At 54.8% G+C, this 21,180-nt stretch overlaps 12 protein-coding genes across 12 annotated transcripts; 8 read left to right on the plus strand and 4 right to left on the minus strand.

Moving 5' to 3' along the window:
• Positions 1 to 102: 102 nt before the first annotated feature.
• C8Q71DRAFT_477545 (SET domain-containing protein) lies at positions 103 to 1,883 on the minus strand. Its single transcript, XM_047918802.1, has 2 exons — positions 604 to 1,883; positions 103 to 516 (listed from the first exon to the last, which is right to left on the minus strand). The coding sequence occupies exons 1-2, from the start codon at positions 1,784 to 1,786 to the stop codon at positions 290 to 292; spliced, it is 1,410 nt and encodes a 469-aa protein (XP_047781757.1). The 5' UTR covers positions 1,787 to 1,883; the 3' UTR covers positions 103 to 289.
• A 460-nt stretch (positions 1,884 to 2,343) lies between these two features.
• Positions 2,344 to 4,545, plus strand: C8Q71DRAFT_745839 (UAA transporter). The gene is made up of 7 exons (XM_047923030.1): positions 2,344 to 2,591; positions 2,643 to 2,689; positions 2,752 to 2,973; positions 3,280 to 3,344; positions 3,397 to 3,618; positions 3,669 to 3,875; positions 3,936 to 4,545. Exons 1-7 carry the CDS (start codon positions 2,407 to 2,409, stop codon positions 4,176 to 4,178), a joined length of 1,191 nt encoding a protein of 396 aa, XP_047781758.1. The 5' UTR covers positions 2,344 to 2,406; the 3' UTR covers positions 4,179 to 4,545.
• Positions 4,543 to 6,895, minus strand: C8Q71DRAFT_745849 (kinase-like protein). The gene is made up of 9 exons (XM_047923031.1): positions 6,729 to 6,895; positions 6,591 to 6,668; positions 6,412 to 6,534; positions 6,262 to 6,358; positions 6,102 to 6,207; positions 5,706 to 6,042; positions 5,440 to 5,580; positions 5,240 to 5,373; positions 4,543 to 5,183 (listed from the first exon to the last, which is right to left on the minus strand). The coding sequence occupies exons 1-9, from the start codon at positions 6,753 to 6,755 to the stop codon at positions 4,880 to 4,882; spliced, it is 1,347 nt and encodes a 448-aa protein (XP_047781759.1). The 5' UTR covers positions 6,756 to 6,895; the 3' UTR covers positions 4,543 to 4,879.
• Positions 6,896 to 7,186: 291 nt separating this feature from the next.
• Positions 7,187 to 7,910, plus strand: C8Q71DRAFT_702742 (guanylate kinase; the record flags this gene model as incomplete). Its single annotated transcript, XM_047920268.1, has 3 exons — positions 7,187 to 7,310; positions 7,363 to 7,565; positions 7,626 to 7,910. 3 exons carry the CDS (start codon positions 7,187 to 7,189, stop codon positions 7,908 to 7,910), a joined length of 612 nt encoding a protein of 203 aa, XP_047781760.1.
• A 179-nt stretch (positions 7,911 to 8,089) lies between these two features.
• Positions 8,090 to 8,912, minus strand: C8Q71DRAFT_702373 (mitochondrial protein; the record flags this gene model as incomplete). Its single annotated transcript, XM_047920248.1, has 4 exons — positions 8,090 to 8,139; positions 8,196 to 8,226; positions 8,280 to 8,579; positions 8,640 to 8,912. 4 exons carry the CDS (start codon positions 8,910 to 8,912, stop codon positions 8,090 to 8,092), a joined length of 654 nt encoding a protein of 217 aa, XP_047781761.1.
• Positions 8,913 to 9,141: 229 nt separating this feature from the next.
• On the plus strand, positions 9,142 to 10,512 carry C8Q71DRAFT_745856 (Mak16 protein). Its single transcript, XM_047923032.1, has 5 exons — positions 9,142 to 9,280; positions 9,341 to 9,554; positions 9,628 to 9,740; positions 9,807 to 10,315; positions 10,372 to 10,512. The coding sequence occupies exons 1-5, from the start codon at positions 9,219 to 9,221 to the stop codon at positions 10,449 to 10,451; spliced, it is 978 nt and encodes a 325-aa protein (XP_047781762.1). The 5' UTR covers positions 9,142 to 9,218; the 3' UTR covers positions 10,452 to 10,512.
• On the minus strand, positions 10,513 to 11,974 carry C8Q71DRAFT_745858 (sphingosine hydroxylase). Its single transcript, XM_047923033.1, has 3 exons — positions 11,347 to 11,974; positions 10,962 to 11,292; positions 10,513 to 10,896 (listed from the first exon to the last, which is right to left on the minus strand). Exons 1-3 carry the CDS (start codon positions 11,868 to 11,870, stop codon positions 10,774 to 10,776), a joined length of 978 nt encoding a protein of 325 aa, XP_047781763.1. The 5' UTR covers positions 11,871 to 11,974; the 3' UTR covers positions 10,513 to 10,773.
• A 112-nt stretch (positions 11,975 to 12,086) lies between these two features.
• C8Q71DRAFT_745860 (uncharacterized protein) lies at positions 12,087 to 12,904 on the plus strand. The gene has a single exon (XM_047923034.1). It carries the CDS (start codon positions 12,170 to 12,172, stop codon positions 12,473 to 12,475), a length of 306 nt encoding a protein of 101 aa, XP_047781764.1. The 5' UTR covers positions 12,087 to 12,169; the 3' UTR covers positions 12,476 to 12,904.
• A 1,158-nt stretch (positions 12,905 to 14,062) lies between these two features.
• Positions 14,063 to 14,732, plus strand: C8Q71DRAFT_477893 (uncharacterized protein). The gene is made up of 2 exons (XM_047918804.1): positions 14,063 to 14,117; positions 14,267 to 14,732. Exon 2 carries the CDS (start codon positions 14,301 to 14,303, stop codon positions 14,652 to 14,654), a length of 354 nt encoding a protein of 117 aa, XP_047781765.1. The 5' UTR covers positions 14,063 to 14,117; positions 14,267 to 14,300; the 3' UTR covers positions 14,655 to 14,732.
• Positions 14,215 to 15,258, plus strand: C8Q71DRAFT_477915 (uncharacterized protein). Its single transcript, XM_047918805.1, has 6 exons — position 14,215; positions 14,267 to 14,442; positions 14,499 to 14,564; positions 14,625 to 14,747; positions 14,796 to 14,997; positions 15,131 to 15,258. Exons 4-5 carry the CDS (start codon positions 14,655 to 14,657, stop codon positions 14,991 to 14,993), a joined length of 291 nt encoding a protein of 96 aa, XP_047781766.1. The 5' UTR covers position 14,215; positions 14,267 to 14,442; positions 14,499 to 14,564; positions 14,625 to 14,654; the 3' UTR covers positions 14,994 to 14,997; positions 15,131 to 15,258.
• A 2,113-nt stretch (positions 15,259 to 17,371) lies between these two features.
• Positions 17,372 to 19,163, plus strand: C8Q71DRAFT_721862 (uncharacterized protein; the record flags this gene model as incomplete). The annotated part of the gene is made up of 8 exons (XM_047921478.1): positions 17,372 to 17,457; positions 17,514 to 18,275; positions 18,414 to 18,418; positions 18,489 to 18,584; positions 18,669 to 18,708; positions 18,782 to 18,826; positions 18,998 to 19,103; positions 19,137 to 19,163. The coding sequence occupies 8 exons, from the start codon at positions 17,372 to 17,374 to the stop codon at positions 19,161 to 19,163; spliced, it is 1,167 nt and encodes a 388-aa protein (XP_047781767.1).
• Positions 19,164 to 19,374: 211 nt separating this feature from the next.
• C8Q71DRAFT_478060 (PQ loop repeat-domain-containing protein) lies at positions 19,375 to 21,074 on the plus strand. The gene is made up of 7 exons (XM_047918806.1): positions 19,375 to 19,569; positions 19,694 to 19,781; positions 19,844 to 19,964; positions 20,156 to 20,263; positions 20,330 to 20,409; positions 20,471 to 20,627; positions 20,684 to 21,074. The coding sequence occupies exons 1-7, from the start codon at positions 19,527 to 19,529 to the stop codon at positions 20,987 to 20,989; spliced, it is 903 nt and encodes a 300-aa protein (XP_047781768.1). The 5' UTR covers positions 19,375 to 19,526; the 3' UTR covers positions 20,990 to 21,074.
• The last annotated feature ends 106 nt before the right edge of the window (positions 21,075 to 21,180 follow it).

Here is a 21,180-nt window from a genome sequence, read left to right on the forward strand (position 1 = left end):
CATGCCAGCGACGCCCGAAGTGCTTCACGCTGCCCGCTCTCAGGGTCCTCGGGATTGTCCTCCCAATTAGCCGCCCACCTGGGATACAACTCATTTCATATGCATGTCGTGAGTACGTACTCCACCCATGTTTCAAGGGCGAACTAGAGCCTATACGTGCCTCCGAGGCCGCTGGCCATTCGCAACGATACAATGGATGGTTCTGGGCTTGCTGTACTGTGCCAACGACGTCCTAGCAGCGCACAACGCAAGGGAAGTGCTCAATCGACGTAATCGTTCGCCTCTTCCATTACTTTTGCAGTCCCTTAAAGTTGTGTGTCTCGGCCTCCGCCACACACCGACTACACCGACAATCGAAGAACCAGCCTTCCCTCAATTCCCTTTGTCGTTCTTGCAAGGACATCATTTCCACGTGCCCATAGCTGATGCACAACTCTTCCCCGGCCTCGATAGGTCGAGTCGTGACAAATCCCAACGTCCGCCCCTTACGGATCTTGGTGACGTTAGGGGAACAATCTACATGAGAGATGGTGAGTTCAAACGTGATGATTTGAGGGAGCTAACACCCATTAGACCACCGGCTGATCGGTGGTAGCTACTCACGATGGTTGAAGAATGACGGTTTCGGGTACACTGCAAAACCCATGAGTTCGCTCTCGTCCGTCATAGGTGTTTCCCAGATCCCGAACGAGTTGCCTGGATCCACACGGAAGGCCCCCCGGACGTTGTCGATGGTGACCATGCTTCCGAAGTCTCGAAAGGCACCGATGTCCCCCTGCCCAATATGCAATGGTTGGGGGTTGTGGCTCTGTTGGTCTCCGCCGGCGAGCTGTGCTTCTCCTCTCCCGTCTGTACTGCCAGTACGTCGTTCTGATGTCGAAGCCCTTATGTGACTGCTGGAAAATCGCCCCTTCAACGCTTGATACGCTCTAATCTGGTTCTCGAGGAGTTCTGGGTATGCATTCAGGTGCCGCAGTTCGTTAGACTGCAGAGCTGCAAAGTCCTTCCATCTTGCCCCTCCAAATTGGACTATGGTATTCGTATCCTCCTGTACACTAGACCTGTCGATGATGTCCTCGCCAGCTTGCATCTGTCGTCCTCGCTCCCAGTCCATTTCGCCGTGGGCTTCGCGATGGCGATGGACGAGCGCGATTAGGACATATCTCGCTACGTCCGTCTCGAAATGGTCGAGTTGGATATTCCTCCACTTCCTCACTTCTTTTGGCGACCTCTCCTTCTGCGCGACCATTTCCCAAGCCCTGTCAACGTTCTCCCGCGAGAGTTCTGTCTGCCCTAGGTCTTCTAGCCTGAAGCCCCCGTCCTTGTCCTTATCCCCTTCCTTCTGCCGACGAGCTTCCTCCAGCACGCGAAGCAGCCTCATCGTCTCCCTGCCTTCTCTTCCCAGCCAACGCCCTTGACAATTTGCGTCGCAAAACCATAAACCTGCCCCTACGCCTGGTCTGTCCTGCCCATTGCTGGGCAGGGCCCCTCCACCTGACCCTTCGGCCGACTCCTCGGAGACTCCTTCGTCATCCTTGCGCGTTAGAAAGCTCCGCCGACCGCCGTCGTATCGCCAGCACTCCGCGCAAACTTCGTTTCGGAACGGCTTCCAGATTGTGTACGCGTATGGTGTGTCCACTTCTAGGATCGTCGTGCCGGCTGGGATGGTACGGGCGGCATGGTACGAGCGTCCGGAATGATCGTGTATTTCTACTCGGAGAAGCGGGGTGCTCGTGTCGTCTAGTCCATTTTTGAGAGGTTCGGAGACGCTGCAAGTAGCAGCCATGGTGTAGTCTATGGTTCTAGGTGTTCTCTATAGCTCTAGTGAAGTAAACTGTAAGCAGCATTTCGATTCAATCGTCTTCTATGCGTAGGCACGTGTCAGGGGCAGCAAAAGTGTGCGTCTACATTAGGAAGTTGTTATGGATGTGTACTTGGAACCACCGTATCACACTTCACGGCCGTGCATGTCGTTGTGCCTTCATGTTTATGCTTGTGCCTATACATCGTACTCGGATTTCTTGCAGCAAGAGAACGGAGCCGACGCCGCTATGTATGATGACAGAAGGCTTAAGGTTCGTAGCCACTGCTGCACAATGTCATATTGCTAAGCGCGTACTACTACAGTATAGTACCACCTTCTTTGACTTGAGTGTCCACAGGACACACAACTTCCTGAGAACTTAGCTGCCACAGCAGGTGAGACAAATTAATGAAAGGTTTGGCGTAACTTCTCGACTGCTGCCAATTGGCTGCCAAGTTGCCCCTCTGAGGGGCCCGGGAGCTCACATGACTGACGCGACTGTGCCGCAGCGCTGCCTCGGCGCTTCCGCTCCGAACGGAAAACGATCCCCTTACTCGCATGGCTGCACTCTTCTCCGCACCATCCACACGCTCGCCAGCCTGATGTCCACTGGCAGCTCAAAGCACTCCGGGAGCCCACCAAAAGACATCGATATAGCAAGGGCTAACGCGCAACGACTCGCGAACGATGGAGACAACACCCAGGACGCACACATCTCGAAGATCGTGGTCGGGTCGTTGCTGGACTTTACGCTGATATTGAGCTTGCTATTCGGGGGCTGCTGCTCGTACGTACTATGGGTTTGGATGAATGCCGAGTTGCTGAGTTACACCATTAGCAACGTGTGGTCCTACGAATACATTCTCAAGATGGACCCACATCTGGGTATGTCGTTATGCCTTCGCCTCCCGTCCACGAAGTAATACTCCCCCCTCCCCCCTCGACAGGTACCGCCCTGACATTCTCGCAGATGTGCTTCATCACTCTACACTCACTACCATCGTTCTTGCAATGGGACCGATCATGCATCCCTCGCCTACAGAGGAGGCACGTCCCGATCCGTCAATGGATTGCGCAAGTACTGGTCCTGACCTCTAGCTCGCTCCTCAACAACTGGGCGTTTGCTTTCCATGTACCTCTAACGGTGCAGATCGTCTTTCGCTCTGCAGGTGAGTGCCCCCACGGTGTTGTCAAATTGTATTTCGGCGGAGTGCGGTCGCGGGCGACAGGTGGATGCATACTGGGCCGGTGACAAGGCAGCTTGCGGGAAGTTTGGGGTTGGAAGCCGTTAGCGCGGCCGAATAACCAATCTGTCAAGCGGCGTTGTCATTCGTCTTGCCTATGCTGTTCTCATGGAGTAACGCCGCTATTAGCTTTGCACCCCGAACTCACTGAGCTCGTCTGTGACATCGCATGACGTCTTATACCTTCATCACCGTCACGGACTGAGTTTACTGACTGGGAGTGTCACCCAGGCCTGGCCGTCTCCATGCTGTTCGGCTTCCTGTTCTTCAAGAGGCGTTATTCACTACCTCAAATCGTAATTGTCCCATTCTTCCTTGCTATCTCCGCGTAACTTAGGCCCATTTTAGACTGCAGTAGTGGTCGTCACCGTTGGTGTCCTGCTAGCAACAACGTCCCGACCATCGTCGTCGTCGACCACGGAAACCAGCGACCCCCGCGCTGATATGAAATACGCCTTAGGCGTACTAATGATGACAGTATCATTATTTCTTACCGGAGCACTCGGTCTGCTCCAGGAACGCACATACAGCGTGTATGGACCGTACTGGAAAGAGGGTGTATTCTACACAGTACGTAGCACGTCATCTGATATCTACCCTCGCCCTGACGATGCTCGCAGCACTTGCTCTCGCTCCCCATATTTGTTTTCCTAGCCCCTGATGTCAAGAATGGCTTCCAAGCCCTATCAGCTCATACAGCAAGCTATACCGCCTCTGAGGCATCGAGGCTACCGGCATCGGTGGCCCACTATACCCCATATATCATACTCGCTTTGAACCTTGTAACACAATTGATGTGTGTCTCGGCTGTCAACCAACTCACATCGGTGCGTATTATTAGTGTTCGAGATACATTACGCCTGCTGACATAGCGTGGCTTCCTACAGCGCGTCACCTCAGTGTCCACCAACCTCGTGCTCACGGCGCGCAAAGCGATCAGCCTGTGTATTAGCGTGTGGTGGTTCGGCAACGGGTGGAATGCGGAACTCACGATGGGCGCGGGCATGGTGTTCGCGGGGTCGTTGATATACACGTTCGTCAGCTCCGGCTCCAGCGCGCGGTCCAGCACTAAGTCGACGACGCCAGGTGGTATACGTCTGAAGGGGAGCGCAAAGATGAAGAGCAACTAGAGCTCGGCCTGTCGGAGCTCAAGCCGCCCGCGACGCCGACGTGCGACTAGGTCTAATGCAACAGACGACGGACCTTCTTGCCGTAGATGATAACTAGTGATATAGACAGGTCAATGTATACCTCGTAGTCATATAATCTGAGTGTCCGTGTGTCCGAGTAGACATCCTCAACAGAACTATTATTGTACTAGGGAGCGGGCTATATGATTGCGTAGTAACATAAATGTTAGAGCAGATACCAAGGACAGTGCGACCGAAAAAGACAATAAGGGCAAGACCAAGTGGGTAACTATGCATAGCCGAACCGACCATCCATAACAACAGGCCAGAGGAAGGGCGAGGCAAAGGGCGAGGAGGACGGGGGGGGGGGGGTGGGGGTGGGGGAGGTAACCTGTGTCGGCCACGACGCCGGAGGGGAGGGGGTAGGAGGCGTGCAGGTGGTCTGGGGGCGGACGCAGCGGCTGACAGCGATAAGTAACTATAACGGAAGGTGTGAGGTAGTCGCAGGAAGATAAACAACGTCACTGGACCGTGATAGACATGACATAGGACATGAGGGGCATGAGGGGCCGGCCGTGGTATAGAAGGAGTGGAATGTATGCTCGTAAAGATCAAGGTCGTCAGGCAATCGACGAAGCCCGTTGAGAGCGCCCGAGAGGACAACAGGCCAGTCTGGCATAGAACCATGCAGTGCGATGGCTCTAGCAGGCAATGCCAGAGCGCGCATGTGGGTCCTTCTCAGAGCCCATGTAATCTGGCTGATTCATGGATATGGGCGTGGTGGGCGTGACTGGCGTTTGCATCATGTCGCCTTCGAACGATCGTGGTGCCTTTGTCTTGAGAGCGTACTCCTCATGAATACCATCCGCGCCGATTGTCGTCATCGGGGTGACCGGTCTTGACGAAGCAGGACCAGACGACGACGTCGCTGTGACCGTCGACACAATCTGGTTCTGCGGGTAGTATGATCGCCGCTGCATATTCCGGAAGTCATACGACGTAAATCTACAGTAGCACCTGCTTCAATAACTGTTCCAAGGATGTCATGAGCATGAACGTACTGTTCCTCCATCTGCCGCATTTCAGCACTGAGGTTGTTGATGTCCTGCACCTTTCGTTGCCGTGCCTTCAGGGGATTGTCTTCGAGCAACAGCTCCTCTAGCTCATGCGACGCATCAAAGTTCGCTTTCTTGGACTACACCAAACAGCCCAGGAACAATCAGACTATCGCCGATGAGCATGTCGGACAATATACACTCACGTCCGGAATGAATGGTGGCGTTTGCTTCTTGTCCTCCAAGGTGTCCCAGTCGACAGACTGAAACCAGGGGTGACTGCGTAACCCGTCCAGGCCTTCATCCGGCTTCCAGCCCATTCGCCTGAGCGGGTCTCGCTCCAGGAACTAGTGGTTCGGCATAGTCAGTTCGGACCCGCACATGTTGATGGACATTCAACATGCCCAGGCGTCCATCGAGCATTGGCGCTCACAGTGGCGCCGCCCTAAGATAGCAGCGAATAGAGGCTCACCATGCGTAGGACCTGCATGCCCTCCCTGGAACATCTGCTGGCACCGTCTTCAGGGAAGCGGAGGCTGTCCCTGACAATGCTATGAGTGAGGTCGCTGTTCGTCTTGCCCCGGAACGGCCGCCGCCCAAAAATTAGCTCGTATACGCAAACGCCGAGCGACCACCAGTCGATTTGATAGGAGTAGCCCCGCTTGGCGAGGATCTCTGGTGCCATGTACGCCATGGACCCAGCAACGCCCGAGAGAGGCCGGCGGTCGGAGTAGTGCACAGCGATATTGAAGTCTGTCAAGTGAGCGTGTCCGGCCTCATCCAGGAGGATATTGTCTGGTTTGATGTCCCTGAGAGGATGGCGGAGCAAGATCAGGGTGCGAGTAGTGGACAACGAGTTGTGACAAACCTGTGGATTATCCGATGGTCGTGTAGGTATGCGAGGGCGGATGAGAGCTCGGCGACGTAGAATCGCACTGTCTCCTCCGAGAGAGAGCCCAGTCTCTCGAGGTGGACTGAGGGGGCCATTCAGATAAGCGTTCGTCCTGAATCAGATGAAAACAACGTACATCGCAAATCACCGCCCAGCATGAGGTCCAACACAAAAAAACAGTTCTCATCATCTTGGAAAGCATATCGCAGGTTAACGACGAAGGGATGATCGATCTACGAGGCCTTCAACGATAAGTATGCGCATACTCGAGAGAGGTTGTACTGACCTCCTCCAACAGCCTCCTCTCCTGGATGATATTGGCAACCGCCTTCATCTTAACGCATTTCGGCTTGTTGATATACTTGAGGGCATACAAGTCCCGCGTTTGCTTATGCTGGACGACACGGACCTAGAGCTCATCTGAACACCGAGGTTTGCCAGAGTAAGGGCACGAGAATCGCTAACCTTGCCGAAGGCTCCCTTGCCCACACACCTCAGAAGTACGAAATGGAAGAGATTCACATCCCCATCAAAGTCTATGGGCTAGACGATGGTGAGCTCCCCACGGCCAAAACAAATCAAGGGGCCGGGAACCGGACGGACCTGCGCACTACAGCATAGAGCACCCATGCTAGGTTTGTTGAGCCTGAGACAGGATGAGGACGGGTCGGACGGAGAAGAGAAGGAAGGAGAGGGGGATAGGGACTAGAGTAGACTGCGAGGATGACCAGCGAGAAGGCGACGACAAGATGAAGGAGTGGGAGATCCCCCAAGCGCGCGCGCCGCGGATGCCCAAGCCGGCCTGCTAAGCGAACAAGTCGTCGCACAAACGCCCATGTGCTGATGGCAACACTTATCGATGCCCAATTTCCGCCCAATAGCCTTCTGCGCGCGCTGTCCGCGTCCGATAACTCACAGACGCTGCAAAGGTGCCGAGCCAGAAATAACCCATTTCGCAACCCCATTTGTTTCAGCTGTCCCCGCCGTCCCTGGTTGCCTCCTGCCCCGACTCCGGCCCTGTCACCTGTTCGCCTCCCTCCTCTGGGAGCTTTGTCCACTCAATGTCGCCCATCGTCGACCTTGTTCGCCCTCTCGTTATTTCTGGGCCCTCCGGAGTCGGCAAGAGCACCCTCCTCACTCGCCTCTTCGCGGACTACCCAGACAGATTCGGGTTCAGCGTTTCCCGTAAGAGCACAGCCATCCCAGGTCTTCGTCTCACGCATACCACCTTTGACAGACACGACGCGCGCTCCGCGTCCGGGCGAAGAGGACGGGAGGCATTACTACTTCACTACGCGCGAGAAATTCAGGCAGCTGCTCGACGAGGGTGCTTTCATTGAACACGCAGAGTTCTCCGGCAATTACTATGGCACAAGTTTCATGACGGTGCGGCAGGTGTCGAGCACGGGTCGCCGCTGCATCTTGGACATCGAGGCGCAGGTGTGTCCGCTATGCAGTGCTCCCTCCCTTTGAATGGACGCCGAGCGTCCGCAACTTCAGGGTGTCCGCCAAATCAAGCAGACCGACCTCAACCCGGTCTATCTCTTCATTTCGCCGCCATCCCTGACAGCCCTCCGAGAGCGTCTTCGCGGGCGAGGGACGGAGTCTGAGGCGTCCGTCGCGAAGCGTCTGGCGACTGCCTTGAAAGAGATCGAGTACGCGCAGGAGGGTGTCCACAACTACGTGATCATCAATGATGACTTGGAGAGGGCCTACGATCTCTTTAAACGTGTTGCACTTGACGAGGAGATACCCGGCGACTCACTGCCACCCCTGGACGATTAATTGAGGGGCCTCGCGCAACGACGGAGTGATAGAAGTAACATTTAAAATACATAAATTATGTCCACCTGTAGAGGTAGAACGGGTGATATACATGAGGTCGACAAGCTTTGTGGAAAGTACTTACCTGGGGCATTATAACGTTCCATCCGATCCATATATACAAGGTGTCTAAGCAGCGTTTACACTCGGAAGCGGAGGTATGCCATGAGTAGTGCAGAGCAACCAGTGACTGAGTCACCGACATTAGCGTTCGAGAGCAAACACTATATGTCACTGAGTACGCACCGAAACCGACAAGATATTGCAGTGTCGTTGCCTAAATACGAAGTAAGCCGCGAGGATCCATGGGCTACTAACGGTCACACATACTTTCGACCCCTGTATTGACGTTCTGAGGTTGGCGATCTCCTGCTCTATCCGTGTGTCCACCTCCTTCATCTTCAGCTCCTGTTTGCTGCTCTCCTCGCGCACCCGTCCTTTCTCGAGGTTCAGGTCCAGCCGTACGCCTGCCTGCGTCCGCGTGATCTCCTCACGGAGGCGCTGCTTCAGCTTCTCGATGTCCGTGACGAGCCGGTCGTTCTCCGCCTTGACCATCGCGAGCTCGTTCTTCTCCGTTAACTGCAGCTCGGACTTCAGTTGCGCGAAGTCAACCTGCTGCGTGTAATGATGCTGCACACGTCGCGCATGTCAGCAGCCGCAAGTGAGCAAAGGTACGCAAGGCGGATCGACCTTCTCCTGGTCGGCCTTGGTGACCATGTTGCTGGTCATGTTCCGGATGCTCTCGTCGATGACCTCGGCCATGGCGGCCATGATACCTTCGGCTTGTGCGCGGTTCAGCCCCTCGCGTTCTAGCCGCTGGACGAATTGGTGGGTGTCGAAATGAAAGTCTGCGCAGGGATGACTCGCGCGAAGTCCTCGCGTGAGGGCAGGGAATGGACGGGGCGTTCTACGCCGGGCGAGAGACACAGCCGCCTCAGTTGCTATAGTCGCGACTCGTTGCATGATAACGGTAGGCATAAGTGCGTGGGCTACGTGGGAGGAGAGGGCAAGTGGTGATGAATATGGTGTAGACGGGTGCCCGAGCCTGAGTGCGATCGCCTGCCATGACATCGACACGGGCACGTGTATCGCGCAACTCAGTCGTGCGAACGACATGCCGGATCGAGATCAGCCAATCACAGCGCCCGTAGCTAGAATTTGCTCGATCCGGCGCGAAGTCAAGCCAGCCTTGCCTCTCTCCGCCACCGACTGTCTGTATACCCTCTTGTCCGCTCAAACGCTCTCTAAGCCTCGCCTCAAAACTACGGGATGCAAAGCGACGACGTAATTTGGTCGGTGATCAACACCCAGTTCTGCTCGTACAAAGTCAAGTGAGTCCGCTGCGGTACCAAAGCTTCTTGGACTCCGAGCTTACAATACCGCCTTTTCAGAACCACAACACAAAACTTTTGCCGGAACGAGTACAATGTCACTGGGCTTTGCAACCGACAAAGCTGTCCGCTGGCGAACTCACAGTATGCGACCGTCCGAGAGAAGGAAGGCATACTGTACCTCTATGTGAAAACGATCGAACGGGCGCACTCACCCGCCCACATGTGGGAGAAGATCAAGCTCTCGAACAACTACTCGAAGGCTCTTGAGCAGGTGCGTCGTCTTTCGTAGCGTATGTGAGTATCTGGGCGTGCTCACTCGGGGTCTCTGCTTGGCTTGAGCGCAGATCGACGCCGAGCTCATCCACTGGCCGAACTTCATGATCCACAAATGCAAGCAGCGAGTAACGAAGATCACGCAGTATCTCATCAAAATTCGGCGCATGCAGCTGCGGCAACAGTACGTCACCCTCCCCTCTCTCACCTCACTCCCCGCTTACCCTTACCCCTCTAACCCCACCCGCAGACCGAAACTCGTCGGGATAAAGAAAAAGCTCGACCGGCGCGAAGCCGTGCGCGAACGCAAGGCGCTCTCCGCCGCACGGCTCGAGCGCGCGATCGAGGCGGAGCTCCTCGAGCGGCTCAAGAGCAAGGCGTACGGCGATGCGCCGCTCAACGTGAACGAGGACGTCTGGCGCGCGGTGCTCGACCGCGAGAAGAAGGGCAAGGAGCGCGCGGCGGACGCGGAGGAGGAGGAGCTCGACCTGCTCGACGACGAGACAGATGAGGAGCTCGAGGAGGAGGGCGAGTGGGGCGAGCGCGAGTTTGTGAGCGATATGAGCGGGGAGGAGGATGGGCTGAGCGATGTGGAAGATGTGGCGTCGGGTGAGGAGGATGAGAGTGGGGAGGATGAGAGCGATGATGAAGACGAGAGTGGGGATGAGGAGTCGGCGGACAAGACAGCGCTGGGCAAGCGGAAAGCGGCGCCGAAGACGCAGAAGCCTACGAAGCGGAAACCAGAGAAAAAGGCACGCAGTGCGTATCCGTGCTGCTTTTTGACATGTATCGCAGTACTAACTTTGCTCGAACAGGAGGGCCACGGGTTGAGGTCGAGTACGAGCAGGAGATGGAGACTGTACCTCTCACGAAAGATGTACTTGCCGCCTGGTAGTTCTCTTCCAGTGACTCTTCCTTTGCATGTCCCTATCACAGTTCTGTGCTTTTTTCATGCATCAGATATTCGTTATCCGGATACCAACAACAGTCATATTGAACTATCGTAAGGAAACATGAAAACTTGTCAACGCGGTGATGTCTCTAGAAATGCAGTGAGGTGGATATTCACAACACAATATGGTCAGCTCGTGACGGGCTAGCTATGTGCGAAAGGTATAGAACGGGAACGTATACTAGACTGGGATACACGTACAAACTAATCATTACTAGTACTACAGTCATGAACCAAGAAGTCGCGACAGCGCGGCATGGCGCGCCTACAAGTCTTTCTTTTGTTTCTGGCGACGATGCTCGATGTCTTTCCGGGTCATCCTCGTGCCAAGGATGTAGTCCCAGTGAACGAAGAACGGCTGCGCGAAGTTCGACTTGATTCCGATGACCTGTGTAGCAGCGATATCAACTTCTGCTCCAACAGCGTATCCGCTCCACAGATAGGCACACATACCTGATGATGAATGTCGTGATAGTCGGCGTTGTTGCTCGTGAGCAGCTGCAGCGGGTCGAATGGCAGCCTGTAACCGCAGTGGTCGTCCACCGTCTTCAAGCTCGAGATGAGGAAGAGGAGCATGGCCTCGCGTGTTGACATGCCAGCTAGGAGCTCCGCAACGGCAGTGCCAATTGTGTCGAGCACGAGACCCTCGAGCGGGTGGTTGTACAGTGCACCGAACGCATACGGGACGTAGAGACGGTGGTGCACGGAGTGGAACTGCTTGTAGAGCCAGCGGTTCACGTGCATCGCGCGGTGGAGGAAGTACTGCCATGTGTCGATAATGAACCTGCGAGGGGACGGAGCGTGAGTGTGCGGTTCGCGTGCCAAGGAAGTTACGTACATCCCGAAGAAGAACCTGGCAACGGGGATGGCCCACCAGTATACAGCGTAGAGTAGCTGTGCACCGTCGCGGTCGAGGACACGCGCGCCGAGCTTCTCGCCCAGCGTCCAGATGAGGGTGCGGGTGAGGGCGGGCTCCAGGCGTAGCATGTTACCGAGGTGGTCTACGAGTGCGCCCGACGGCTCCTCCTCCATATACCAATACCCAATCAAAGTTTGCACAATCTGCTGGAGGATCACAGCACGGATGACCTCCGCGCGCGTAACGAGGTTGCGGGACTTGACCTCGGCGGACTCGTGGATACGGTACTTGTCTAGCCATTTCCATGCAGAGATGTCGAGGATATGGAAAAAGATGGAGGAGACCCAGTACGCAATGACGGGCGCTGCGAGGGCGACCAGGGTGTCAGGGCACCAGTCGAAGAGGTCGGCCTGTGGGCTGTAGTAGAACGGTTGGTTCGTAGACAGGTAGTGCACCTGGGCGGGGCTGAGGGCCGACGGCGTCGGGGCATCCGTGGCATTCATGGCGACGACTGGAGGGGGACAACGAGGAGGGAAGCCCACGCACTCTTGCTCCTGGATGAGAGAGACGAGGGACGAAATCGGCAGCCGGGTTGCGCGGGTCTATGAGAGACGCCAAAATGAGCAGTGGCGCTACCGGGGCCCAAAGAGTAATGAGCTACACGTGATCGCAGATCGTCCCAGGCGTTCTCGGCGAGTCCTCGGCCTCCGGCGAGACCCGTCTCATCTCTCGGCCTCCGAACCTCCGCGCACCTGTGCACTGCCACCCAGTTCAGCTCAAACCGCCCCTCTCGGTCCCGAACATGCAGGCGCACACGACAAACGCGACACAGGCCAAGGATCGCCACTACATGCAGCTCTCCAACTCGCTCGCCCGCCTTTCGCAGGCAGTCGGCCACACCGCCGATCTGTGTGAGCTGCTCAAGTCCAACCTGGACGCGATGCGCACGCTCGCATCTTCTCATGCAGCGCAGTACGTATCATGTATCGTGGAGCTTGATACGAGCTGTTCGTTGGGCCATGTGAGATCACTGACGATGTACCACAGGTTCATGACTGTCGCGGCAGAACTGAACGCAGAGGACGCTGCTTCAGAGAAGTCAACCTGAACGGCGAGGTGCGTTCTCATCCATCCTTTCGCGCGGATCTGTCTCATCGGGTATTCAGTACACCCAAATGCAGAGGGTGTCTACCTGTCGCCCCAGTGCAGACACGCACGAACATACGTTCTTCGAACACGCGGGACGCCCAATACGTAGCTGGCGAGCCCGGATATGTCAACCATGGGTTCTTGTGAGGCACGCGTGTACCGCCCTTCAACGGAAGTCCTCCTCCCCGCCACCCAGAGTTGCTAGCAGGTTCGCTTGTCCGCGCAGGACCCAAGCGGCGCTGCAGCAGCGGCGCAGTGCATCAATTGATTGGCCCCAATGTAGCTCTCATATGCAGCAGTACGCATACTAGGATGGCGTTGCCGTCATAGAGAGTAACAATTTGACACTGCAAGGAGCTTGTGCGCTTCTGCAAAGTTCCGTTCGTAACATGCATGTCGCGCGATTTGCTTGCATCTGAAGTACCCACCATCCACCTCAATCCAGGCCTCGAGGCCTCAATCTCAGTTGACAACAGCCGCGGCGAACTAGCATTTGCCACTGACGACGACTTACATAGGTGCTAGCTTAACTCGCGTGTTCCCGGTCAGCCGATGTACAAAGACTGGTCGATTCACGCCACTCCGGTGAGTAGGCCTATAACAATCGACCCTACCGCTCTTTTCCACAGCATTGCTCTTCGGTGCGGCATGCGTTGATGTCGGCGTACAACTTGTATCTCGCTTTGTTGGTGACCCATACTCGCCTTCATGAGCAAACAGGTTGAAGCTATGGTAAGTACAGTGCTAATTTTCATGCAGCGATCCCATCGTTACAGTCCAAGGACCATACGTGATGGTAGTAACCGAAAATCGCCCACTCGCCTTCATTCCCTCAGCCTGTACGCCGAAGCATCTGTGCTGTCATTTTGGGAGTCCTACGCGGGTGAGCATGCGTTTCAGCGTCAAAAGTCTCACATATATTGTGCTCAACTGCGATCAGGACGTACTAATACCACGAGCGCCTTCATCACACCTGTGCGTTGGATCCCCCCTTCTTCGACATGCTGTGCAACCATAGAATGGAGGTCATGTGCAGGACGTAGTACCAGGGTACGTGACTCTTGGTCGACGATGGGCCTGTGTCATTTGCAGATGTTTTGCTGAGTAAAGTTCGGGCGCACCTCGGCTTCCAAGGACTCAACCCCCCCCCCCCCCCCCTCAATACGCAAGAGAGTGCCGCCAAGTACCCGTTGTTTCAGCTATTCCTGTCTAGGATATTTCCTTGCGAATTGCTGTCCAATGTAGGGTCACAATTGACGGCGTAAAGTCATCTTGTGAGTGCCGGACGTACTCACCTCCGAACTGGGCATTGTGAGTGACAAAAGGTGGGCTGTAAACTGTCTCGCTGTCATAAATTAACTCAAGACGACATCATAGGAAACCAGCGTTACAGGCACCATGTGCTGGGATACCCGTAATATGTAGTAAGTCCCTCATGGAATGCGCTTATACATATGGGGTCGACTTATCGCGATGTGCATCACGTCAATACTTCTGTCTATAGAAGGGTCGGCGTCGTTCTGAGGGTGCGCTGACCGCCAGCGCCTCGATGAAACGACGCTTGCTCCATTGTCCAAGCCGCTGGCCCGTCTTTCCAATGCGTAAGTTAGGCTATGTTGCCCTGCCGCGTCTCGTCGGTAGCGTGCGGTGCACACAGCAAAGCTCCGTGCAACTGCGCGTATAAAATGCAGGATCCACGGTGGGGTCAAAGAAGCTAACGCGACTTCTCTCATCGCTCACACCACTCCAGCTTAACCTAGAAGCCGAACGAAGTTTGCGGTCTCATGTTTTCTTTGAAGCAATTCTTCCTTGCCGCCGTCCTCGCGGTGACGCTTGTACAGGTGCACGCCGTTCCTACGCTCGTAGAGCGCGAGACGGTTGAGCTTGATTGCGGCATTGTGGAGGGTGCTGAGGACGTCGCCATTGGTATGACCTCTGATGCTCGCTTCGACGGTTTCCTTCAATTGACGATGGACACGCAGACTCTGCCAGGCGCTGCCCGTAAGCGGCTCACGAGGGGCGGGATGAGTGAGGCTTGGAGCCAAACTGTGAGTTATGGCACATATCAAGACGTGGATTGGGGGCTCATCGATACGCGTGCTCTCCAGTCTTTCACATGTTTCCGAAGGGTACGGTAGATGAAGATATCTGTGTGTTTGCAGAGTGTACTGCTACTGTGTTCGCAACGGAACTGTAATTATTGCTACTGCTTCGTGGATGAGATGCTCTTTGTACGTGATGACCAATCCTGTTGTACAATTTATGACTCAAGACTCTAGCTAGTGGCACGCCTTCAATTGCGGTGGATCAGTAAACGTAAACAGGCACGTGGAGAATACAAAAGAGATGGTTCCGCGCTGGGACACGGCGTACTTTCACGTAGGCAGACCCCTAGGACGACCTGTCTGAGGGGGAGCTGTGCATGTGTACTGAGGTTCGCGAATTCGACCTCCACGCCAGCGCCGTGTGGAGGCTGACTAAGTACGTACATCCCATAATCAGACCAGTTTTGGACACTACGAGACACTACGAATTCCTGGCTATATATAGCGCTAGCCATCGGGAGAAGCGGAGCATCTGCCCCTTGCGCGGTTGACTGATGCCTCATTGCTAGGTACGCTAATGTGCTTCAATTTATCAACGCATCACTGCGCTAGGAATGCATGTGCATACGCCTTGTCGCCCATTCCGAGTCCGCTGGGCGAGGTTTCAGCTTCAGTCACGGTGGTCAGTATAGTAGGACCGCGTCTTAGCACGACTTTGTTTGCTTGTTGCGGTACTATCACGGTACCAGTAATGCAACTGGGATAGTAATGCAACTACTCAATTCTGAACACACTGCCTGCTCCAAATATTCTGGGATTTTTGTATATCATGTATTGTACCATGCTCCTTACAACTACACGCTTCGCACGATGTGTTGTTGAACTGGCTGAATGTACAGAATTCATTCCATACCGTTGTCCATCAATCTCAGTGCTTAGATCGCCTCGGATGACTCCGCGGTCTGTACGATTCTTTTGAGAGGCTGGATATATGGATTTACAACCTCATGATACCTTCTACAAAATTCTCCGGTGGGATCCGTGCATGCAGCGTACCTCTGGAGGCAAATGTCTTTTGGATGAGGTCGGAGCGTGATGAGCAGCCACTCGACGATCCAGGATCTCATCTCCGCTCCTTGCCGATGAACGGCATTTGGCAATGTGTGGCTGTGACTCCGTGAGTTACAAGTGCGGAAGGCCAGCTCTGTCTTCGCATCCAGAATTGTCTATGGCAGGTCGATGCCAAGCTCTGCTCGTACTCATGCACACAAAGCTGCAGTCGAAGCTGCTATCAGTTCAGCTGTTAAAGAGATTCGTGGTCAATCCGGCGATGTTAATATCAAACAGGTTGCTTCTCATCATAACATACCTTACTCTACTCTACTTCGCCGTCTCCAAGGGAAAACAAAGCCTCGCTCAGCTGCCCATGCTTCTCAACAGCTGCTCACTCCTGGACAGGAGAAGGCTTTTGTTGATTGGATCAAACATCTCAGCGTAATTGGACACCCTCTCAGTAAACGCACAATCGCCAAAAAGGTCCAGCGGCTCAGGCCACAGTGTGGCCTTCGGCCGCGTGGTGACTCGGACTCGTTCATAATGCCACCCGTGGCGATGTATGCACCTGGGACACCTCACGCATATTCACCCTATATACCTGCATATTACGACACACCTGACATTGTATATAGACCTAGAGAACAGCCCCGCTCTACTAGTAACCTGCCGCCGCACGACTTGGCGATGTAATAGCGCGCCTAGTAGCACAGACCATTACGATCCACTGATATAATTCGAAGAGTACATACTTCGGAATCTTGTGCATACTATACTGTACTACATGCCTAGAAGACATGATTTTATCGTCACGACCTCATTTTTGTACCGCGTCCGCCCGTTCGCAGGTAAACAGCCGGTAAACCTCGCTCCGGCACCACTGGCACTGCAGTTGCAGTACTGTTCCAGCGCGTCTTCAGCCACGGTCGGCAGCATTCGGCACGGCGGATCTTGAACCTCGGCCGTGTCGGCATTGTGACGATCGCCGTGACAAGCTTCGGAGAACAGTTGCATTACTGTTCCAGTCGTTGCTCCCTCTCGGTATCCGTCCCATCCCACCAGACAGGGCGTGTAAAATCGTACAAGATACTCTCGAACCTCAGAAATCTACTGGTGCAAACTCCGAGTGCTTCCGGTAAGTACTCCGTGCAGTAGAATCCAAAAGGTGAAAAAGTTGCATTACTGGTACCGTGATAGTATATAAGTGCTGAATTCATCATCATCCCAAGGGGCGCAGGCAAATACTACAGGCGCACTGCTTGACACCACGATGTCCTTTCCATGCGCGCGGCATCAAATAAATACGACATCAATCGACAGGGCTCTGATGGCAAATGCCAGCTTGAACGTGTTTCACGCTGATGCTCCTGCTTCTTCGACGATTGTTCGACAGCTGTTCGACAGCTGGTTGACAGCTGTACGACAGCTTCGTGCGCCTTGGCCACGCACTGGACTGCAACCTGCCTGCTTGGGACCAACTTGGGACGTCGCAGAGCGGTCGGCTGGTGCACGTAGGAGGCGCTGGGGATGAGGATAAAAAGGGCCCCCTTCGCTGCTCTGGTCTCCCAGCTCACTTCTCTTTCTCGGGCTCAACTACACAAGCGGGTACTGGCTGGTGAGTGTTCACCGATCATCGTATTTCTTACCTCGTTCATTGACCGCTTCGCTCTGCAGCCTTGCTTGTTTCATTTCACGACTCTTCAACCTCATTCTTTACGTTGCACGCCGTCCATCACTGCAGATAATAACCATACATTATGCGCTTCGGAGCATCCATCTCTTTGCTTTGCGCTGTCGCGTCATTGACGCCGCTCGCGTTCGCTGCGCCAGTCGCTTCCGACTCGTACGTGTCTTTTCGTATGATGCTCGCTCAACCCGGGTCTGACCTTGTTTTCGTAGGACTGGCAGCTTCGAGGCCCGTGCCTTCGACGCTGAGGTCGCTGACCTCGTCGCTCGCTCCGACTTCGACGAGGCGACGAGCCTTCTCGCCCGGGCGGTCGCGGACGTGCTCAGTGCGCGGACCGATCCTCCCAACTACCACAAGCACGACCCGAACAACGGCAAGAAGCCCAAGTACTCGGAGAAGGACCCCAACGGTCCACCGAAGTACCGCCAGAAGGATCCGCACAAGAAGCCTCAGCCGCCTAAGCCCAAGCCGGGTCCCTCGCGCCCGCGCGACCTTGCGGCGCTCGAGGATGCGCTGTTCACGCGCACCGACCCGCCCAACTACCACAAGCACGACCCGCACAACGGCAAGAAGCCCAAGTACTCGGAGAAGGACCCCAACGGCCCACCGAAGTACCGCCAGAAGGATCCGCACAAGAAGCCTCAGCCGCCTAAGCCCAAGCCGGGCCCCTCGCGTCCGCGCGACCTGGCGGAGGTAGACGGCCTGTGGGAGCGGGAGTTCGACGACGAGCTTTGGGCGCGGGAGGACCTTGAGGAGATGTGGGCGCGCGAGGTCGAGGACGCTGCCGTGTTCGCGCGCACCGACCCGCCCAACTACCACAAGCACGACCCGAACAACGGCAAGAAGCCGAAGTACTCCGAGAAGGACCCCAACGGCCCACCCAAGTATCGCCAGAAGGATCCGCACAAGAAGCCCCAGCCGCCTAAGCCCAAGCCGGGCCCTTCGCGCCCGCGCGAGCTGGTCGACACCTTGTGGTGAGCGGTCCGATGGAGGGATGGTTAGGAATTGTATGGCACCCATTGTATCTTTGACGTGGATTCCCAGTAATGAGACTTGATGAGTCGGGAACTTCATTTCATGTGTGAGCTTTGAAACCCTTTTGATGCTTGAAGGTACTGTCAGTGCTCCGGGTCTTAGTCTGCGATTCTCAGTGTGGTTCCGCAGGGGTTGAGCATTCAAGCTTCAAGCTTGTGGGGACCCCATACCAACTGAGCTGTACTGCATGTGCGACTCGGAGTTTCTGAACGCAGTACACGATGAATGCACCGACGTGCATCGACATCGTAAGCGGCGTGGCTTGTCCTCTGGCCTGCACCATTGATCAAATTCTAGCCGCACTCAAATTCGGAATCCCGACCTCTATATAGCTGTTTCGAAACCCGAGTCGCACGTCTTTTCGCTGTTCTAGTAAGCGAGCAAGGGTAGCCCCGCGGCCACTGTCGTTGGTGGTGAGAGCTGAGCGAGGCATTCACTGGCACAGCGCCTCTATCGATACGGGGGCGGTTTTCTCAGCGATGTGGCCCAGGTATGTTGTTTGTATTGACCCGGATCGAACCATTTCAACGCTTGATATGCAAATGACATGTGGGCGTTGTACGGGCGCTTCGGCGTAGGGGTACCGGTGAGTATCGCATGTTGACCTTGTGGCGTCGCTATAGAACACCTGGACATCTACGACTGACTGTCATGTGCGAAGTTCTCGGTCGTTGACGATTGGGAGACTGGGCCCAGGGCACGCAGCGTCACGGATGCCGTCAAACCCCGGTCGTATTCCATCGATCTGCATGACCATCTGCAGCAGTGTAAGTTCGCCATTGCAGCCTTGCATCCCATAGGAATGGAGACTCTCGACGGCCACATGAAGCCCAAGTGCTTTCGCGTGCAGGCGCGAATAAATTGCGAAGTTTTGCACCGTGGCATGTGACCGCGAATTGTGGACGGTGAGAATATTTTGTTCTGCCTGAATTACTACATTCGATCGCGAGTCGCGCCACCGTCCTCATTTTCGAGCCGGAGGAGGTCTCGAGTGGGGGGGTCAACTACTGGCCCGAGTCATTATGACAAATCCGTGACACCTTTGTAACCGCACCTTTTGACCCAGTGTTGACCTGCCCACGCTGCAGGCCTCGCCGTATATATATGCCCGACTAATCCTTTCAGAAAACCGGGGGAGGAGACGACAAAAGAAGCCTTCGAACATCATCGACACGGCCTCACATCTATAGATGCCCGCAAATAAAGCAGCTGAGAATGCCTTAGGCACGATAGGTGAGTAACATCGCCTCGGGCATCGTTTCTATCTTCGGGGCGATAGCGAATTGGCCAAATCCTGGCCTTCTATCAATGCCGGCTCTGTGTCTGTAGTGAATGACAAACTGATGTAACCAAACAGGAACGGTTTGCTGGACTGTCCAGTTGATCCCACAGATATGGAAGAGTTATAGGGAAAAGTCTACAGAAGGGCTCTCTCAATTCCTAGTGTGCGTCTCTACGAGAGTCCAGTACTAAGCAATATTGCTTATCGCATATTCATTACCCGCAGGTTCATATGGGGAGCATCCGGTGTGTTCATGGGGGTCTACGCCATCGTCCAGAACATCAATATACCCCTCATAGTGCAGCCACAGCTGTTCGGAACGCTGTCATTTCTGTCGTTCGCTCAGGTATGTCTAATTTCTAGCAAAATCCCCACCACTACGAACCGTTCGAACTTTCTCGCCGGAGGAATTTCAATAGGACGACTTGTCTTTGGTGCTGTTACTCGCCGTGGCTGCTGTCCGCTCCGAGGCCCTCAAGCTTCTTCCCCAATGCATACCGGTTTGTAGTGCGCTTACTGATCTCCGCTTCGCCGCAGTGTCAGTACTACGGATCCAAACGGCCCATCTGGGCATGCGTGGTCACATATTTTGTATGTTTGGCTTTGCTAGGCGGACTACAGGCAGGCTTGGTGTACGCAGTTAGGGTACGTCTCGCTATCAGGATTTGGAACACGGATACGAGCCATACACTGAGCCTCTATATTTCACAGCCATCTTACGAGCATGGCCACCCGGCAGGCGTCGAGTTCTTTGGCATAGGGAGCTCTGTAGTGATCGCCATAGGCCTCCTGTAAGTCGAGTCTTTCCTACGGAATGCTCGCAATACATCGCCGGCTCACCGCGTCCTATAGGCCGCAATATTACGAAATATGGAAGCACAAAGAAGTCATCGGCATCTCGATACCATTCATGACGGTAGACATGCTCGGCGGGGTGTTCAACGACCTGTCGCTCGCGTTCAAGTCTGATTTCAATGTCATCGCCAGCGTGACTTACACGCTCGTGGTGGTAAGCACTCAGCTGCTCCTATTTTAAGATGTCAGTCTGATGATATTGGCTGTCAGGTCATGGATGGCATCGTGATCGTCCTTGCGCTCATTCTCAATCCTCGAGCAAGACGGCGCCGTAAGCGTGCCGCTCTCGCTGCCATAGAGGCGATTGGCACAGCACCTGCAGATGCAAGTGCAACCGCCGGGAGAACTGACGATGTAGAACTCGCTGCGGCGGAAACCACGCAACGGGCCTCATATCATGATGCACATAATGTCGATGAAGAAAAGAGGCCAAGAACGGATGATGTCCGCGGAGAGAAGGGATATACGACTGTTACGACCGACAACACCTTTCGAGACACACCACAGCATTCATAGAACATACGATAGCAATGATGTTCATTTTGTGGTCATCCTGGAAGGCGATGGATATATTCTGCTGTGCGGGGGTCACACCAGGGAGATCTCCTATCACCCGAAATTATAGCGTTCAGCGGTTCGAGAGACTGTAAGGTTGATTACGTGGGCACAATATCCAACAGACAACTATGAGACAGACGAGGCAGAAC

The sequence above is a fragment of the Rhodofomes roseus genome (genome assembly GCF_022264815.1).
Source record: "Rhodofomes roseus strain CIRM-BRFM 1785 chromosome Unknown C8Q71scaffold_5, whole genome shotgun sequence".
Lineage (NCBI taxonomy): Eukaryota > Fungi > Basidiomycota > Agaricomycetes > Polyporales > Fomitopsidaceae > Rhodofomes > Rhodofomes roseus.